Source organism: Opisthorchis viverrini (assembly GCF_000715545.1).
Source record: "Opisthorchis viverrini unplaced genomic scaffold opera_v5_132, whole genome shotgun sequence".
In the NCBI taxonomy this organism is placed as follows: Eukaryota; Metazoa; Platyhelminthes; class Trematoda; order Opisthorchiida; family Opisthorchiidae; genus Opisthorchis; species Opisthorchis viverrini.
Genome location: NW_008751789.1, coordinates 356,319 through 361,569, shown reverse-complemented (window position 1 = coordinate 361,569; position 5,251 = coordinate 356,319). Strand labels below are relative to the sequence as shown.

Below are 5,251 nucleotides of genomic sequence, written 5' to 3'. Positions count from 1 at the left end.
GTGCAATTACCACCTAGGACTTCCAGTGGCCACAAAAACGTCAACTGTGCAGACTTGGAATTAACCCGCTAATTTCACCCCTATGACTTCCATTTCGTTGAAGCTACAACATGAACTCGCGTTTCGGCAGTTGAAATCCTTGGGCAGTTGATCCTTTCAGCATCGGTATGGTACTCCCTCAGACTGTTTTACTTCAGTGGATCGCTTATGTGGAAATCAGGCTGAAAAAGTAGACAGAATCAAACAAAGAACGAAAACAGTATTTTTAGTCGCTGTTAGGTTTTCATCATTTAGAAAATAACCGCAGTCTGGCAAAGTTGCAATGAAGACTTTTTCATAGGTCCTAAAAGCTTTTGGCTTCTGTGAGTACATTTACATTGCAACGTCCATTGTCAAATGTTGACCGCTTTCTTAGCAAATCGGACTACTTTAGAAGGGGCGATTTCGATCTTTACCTCCCTTCACTTTTCCAACCCCAGACAGTCGGAATAGGGATTAATAAGCTGGAACTTTTTGTCGAACTTTCAGTTCATGGGCTTTGATGAACTACGTCAATGTAACCCAGTGGTGTCACATCCTTTCTTATTTCCCATCCAGTCGCTGACACCGAAGCGAGTCACAGCACCGGTGTCGCGGAATATAAGTAGCTCGGGTGCGCTGTTTCGTCTGTGCAAAGCAGCATGAGAATCAAGGAACAACGTGATTCACCGTTTTCAGGTAACCATGTAACGATAGCACTTATTGGGGACTCGACACCTACTACGGTTATTCTGCAGTAGCCTATTCCATCATTCAGCTGTATTACATTAGATAGGTCTTTCAACGGCGAAACGCTTAGCTGCATGTTGTTAAGCCGAATCCAGTCCAGTCAAAAGGCTTTCACTGGTATTGCGGATCCGTGTTTTATTAATGCCACTGGTATCAACCTTCTGAATCAGTGGCATAGAACCTTCTGCTGCGTTTCGGGTAAGGTTCCGTGAAAGATTTGTGACTCTACGCCGCTGAAAATAATCACTGGTTGTGTGAAAAGCTGTTTCTACCAGTTCATTCCCGAACCACAATATGACGATGTTTGGAGACCGACTTTAAGGCGACCCTCCAGAAAACTGTCATGCCACTCTCCTGGAACCTTAGCTATTGTGAGAGCGCTAACTTGCCAGTTTAAAAAAATTGTTGGTAGCAAAAGACAGTGACGTGTATTCAAACAGCAGACCGTCCATAACAGTAATAACCAGAAAAAAGCTGAGTTCCAACTTGTGGAATTGCCTACGTTGTGAGTGCAACCTGAATACAACATGGCTTCGTCATTGGTGTACACCTGTGGATGCCACCTTTGGAAGTGAAGCTCTTTCCATTTATTTTCAGACTGCAGTCGAAATTGCTCTAATTAAAGGAAGTTCTGAACCGGATTTGCAGGTTATGCTTTCACTGTTTGTGTCTGTCAATTTTCCTGTGTAGTTGAGCGCGTAAAATCAATGTGAAGGAGCACGTAAATACTTCAGATTATCGTGATGCAATAGAGTCTTGTGCAAATTAGTTCCCTCAACAAACCGACCAAATATAAAATTATATAAATTGTATCGGGCACGTTAAGCAGATGAGACGTTCTGTTGTTAATTTATGAGTAGGCTACGAAGCCTGTACGACTCATTTGTTCCAGCTTTGTCATTGTCATCCGGCCACTGACAAACCTACCTGCCGACGTTTATTGCCAAGGCTGTTTAATTCAATAGAGGTAGAAAACTTCTCGTGTTCGTCCTCTTCACTGTGACATCAAAAACCAATTATCAACCCCTTTTGCACCAAAGCTTTGGTCACATCCTGTCGACATTGGAAATCAGCTTTTGCTTGGTGGTTTACAACCAGTTCCCTCTGGACAAACAGAAAGGTGTCTCATCTGATTTTAGCGTGAACCAGCGATGTCGTTTTTATTCCCCATTCTTCTTATTGGGGATATCATGCCAGAAGCTTTATCGGGTAAAGATGTGCTACAAACGGTCTTTGGTACAACTAGCTTCCACGTTAGCCTCTGGCGAGATGCTGTGTGGTAGCCATGTAAACCGAGGAACCTTTCGAAATGGGACTTGAGCATTTTTCTCTTTCCTCCCATGTGAATGTAATTTTTGTGCCCCATTTGAACGAGCAATTTGTTCAGGGCCAAACCTAAGTAAGCGTCGTCAATCGGAAGAAATCCCGTGAATTGTGTTGCAATATACAAATCCAGAGCCAATTCTCGGCCAATCATGTAGAATCCACCAGACACGTAGTTTGGATAATACGCGTTTGGGTAGACAGCTTTACTCAGCGCCCATTTTGACGGTCCAGTACCATTTCTTACCACACGTGACATCAGTATCTGGGATCCGACGATCTGATGTTGTACTATCCAGGGGTCTAACTTTTCTAGGAAAGCCACGACCTCGACTGGACTGACGAAAAAGTCATCATCAACGAACAAATAGATTGGTGCCTCCGGGCAGTATGCGATAGCCCATTGAAATGCAAACATCGTTTTGTATGTGTTGTTTGAGTAGTGGTCTATGAAATCTCTTTGAATTATATCACCGTGATATTTTGCCTCCTGTACGATACGTTCTTGTTCCTTAGAATCGTTGTGCTTTCCAAGAACAAACACATGTCGCACTGTCTTTCCTAACCAACACATATCGTTACCCCAAGTCTTTCGTATTGCCTCACGCAGACTATAGTGTGTGTTACGAGATTTGATCAGGATCAACAAATCCAACGTGCCGCGTTCATTGTCGGTTACTTCGCACAACTTGGGAAAGTTGATAAGCATCGGTATTGTTCGGCTCTGCTGATGCAGTGTGTGAGATACCAAGGAACCCCGTCGGAAGTGGCATATTTGTCGGAAGATATCCACTTCTTTCCCGTACGAGAACAGCTGATTACCAAACCAGTCATATTTTCGAAACGAAATTCTTTTGAACTTGGAAGCCGCAATGGACATGGCGTCACAGTTGATTGCTTTGAGTCGATCTCCATCAAAATTCCAACCATCTAATTCCCGAAGTGCCTTCCACCTAGCATCTTTTACATCTAGCGATTTGTTTTGTCTACTCAGATCTTTGGGAGAGTGTGTTTCACGCTGCACGGTAGTGTGCTTTATCATATAATGAACCTTAAAGAATATTAAAACCGCTAACAGGAGTATCAGGGCGGTAGATTTGTACGCTTTTTGAAGATGTCTTGCCATCTACTGCAGATGTGACCTCGTCAATACGGTAGTTTCAATAATTGCAAGCAGGGTATAAATTTTCCAGGTGCCTAGATAATTCACTGATGGACAACTTCAGGTGCTTTTCAAGCGTACGAGAACGAAACTGAATTAAAAATGGTTTGTCATGTGACGAAACGATCGTTATCGATCAGATCTAACCAAACTTAGATAGGGCACTTATACAATCCTCGTGAGATTCAGTTAGGCTGTGAGTTTACAGGAGATGTTTTCTGCTCTTTTCAAGCCTATTGGATCTCTCACTACCGCACACGTAACTTACATCTGCCTCTTGATGATCCCCAGTGCAGTCGAGATGTCAGATATTTCAGTTACGTTTTTCTTCACGTTCTGTCAGCTGACCAGACAATACTCGACTGCACGTTGCCAAACCGAAAAAGTGACTGACCATGATACCCAGAAAATTTGTCAGTAAATCTTACTTATGACTTGGATAGAGTTTTGCTTAACTCAGTACTTGAATACGTTTCATTAGTCACTACGGTTCGCTACACCGCCTAGGTTTTCAGACTTTATAGGATCGGTTTGCTGTAAGAAAAAATGAGAAAAATTGAAAAAAATAGTTACTTCGAAAAATGTTTTGCGGCCGCATACAAGGTGACATTTATGTGATGAATGGAATCTTCCATTGGTTTATCAAGTTTCACCTTTTCCCTGATAGTTGTGGAGATGTTGCATAGGTAATCATATTCACACCGGAACACTTTGAACGGAAAAATAATTGTGGGGTTGATACAATATACCTTTCAACAAGGGGCGTCTTCAAAAGAGGACGTTACCTGCATAGGTACGTAAAACCTTGGTAACCTAGAAATGTCTATACAAAGCCTCTGGAAAGTTCACAGAGTAACGGAACCAAAGCTTTCTAGCACAATTGGGGCATTCACGTGATCCACCCCTTTGGCTTATTGAGAAGAACAACAGCCAAATTCACAGCATGAGCTGCCGTCATTTTCCCCAATAGCGAGAAAACGAAGTGTTTAACCCTGTCTTCTTGACAATGTCGAAATTTCCGGCTCCGATCCCATGGAGTCAGACTGTTCAACCATGGATAGAAATCTCAATCCCACCATTTCAATTAGACGCATAACTCCATATCACTGGTTCTTTTGTTGCTCCGCCGCTAAAGTTATGGTTACTCCGGGAGAATCTTGATGCATGAGTGTAGTGACCACTCCTTCACCCGTCTTTCTAACTCTCTATGTTTAGCAATCTGACAGGAAGCAGTAAGCATATTGCGTTCCTCCTGAATTTAGGGACAGTGAAACCACTGAATAGTTGCTCTCTTTTATTTCTTCGTTCTGGTACTCGAGGCGTAGGTAGACACCAAAAAAGCTTTCGTTTAAAACGGTTCTTTACAAATGATCAGACTGGTTGGTGCCTGTTAGCAGAACAGTCCGCAGAGTCAGGTGTTGCATGCTGTAGTGAATACGAGTGGAAAATACTTTGGCGATATCAACAAAACAAACAAACAACTGAATACAGTAATAGCTGGTCTCACGAGCCAAAGTAGAAAACAGGACTCATTTACTCACAGAAGATGGGTTCACATAGGTGACGCAGGGAGATTCCAGAATGCTGTGACAAATATGGCCTTACATGTGTTCGATGATTTCCGTAGGTAACAGCTGGGTCGTCTTGGAGTGGTCTAAAGCCTGCACCAAGACTTTTCAATCTCTGTGGATTACGTTGAAATATTCCTTGTCAGCTTGGCGACCATCTTCAGGCCGGATCGAACGTTACTTAATCACCTTTTAGCCGGGGTTATCAAAGTTGAGCGTACCGCAAGAACGAGTGAATGCAGATAAGTGCTTATGAAGAATTACTGGATTGAAGTTCCAAATTATTCGATGGAAGCCATAAGGAGATGCATCCCTAGACTGAACTGATAAGGGTCCCCTGTTTGGGAACACTGCAGTGTAGAACCTGGATTACTCGGATGGTAATGTAACGATCGCACTTTGAAGTCTGACGTGTTGAAATTGTCAGGAT

The 5,251-nt window shown here is 42.8% G+C and overlaps 1 protein-coding gene across 1 annotated transcript; it reads right to left on the bottom strand.

Annotated features, from left to right (window-relative positions):
- Nucleotides 1-1,903: 1,903 nt before the first annotated feature.
- On the bottom strand, nucleotides 1,904-3,133 carry T265_06413 (hypothetical protein; the record flags this gene model as incomplete). Its single annotated transcript, XM_009171671.1, has 1 exon — nucleotides 1,904-3,133. One exon carries the CDS (start codon nucleotides 3,131-3,133, stop codon nucleotides 1,904-1,906), a length of 1,230 nt encoding a protein of 409 aa, XP_009169935.1.
- Nucleotides 3,134-5,251: the final 2,118 nt, after the last annotated feature.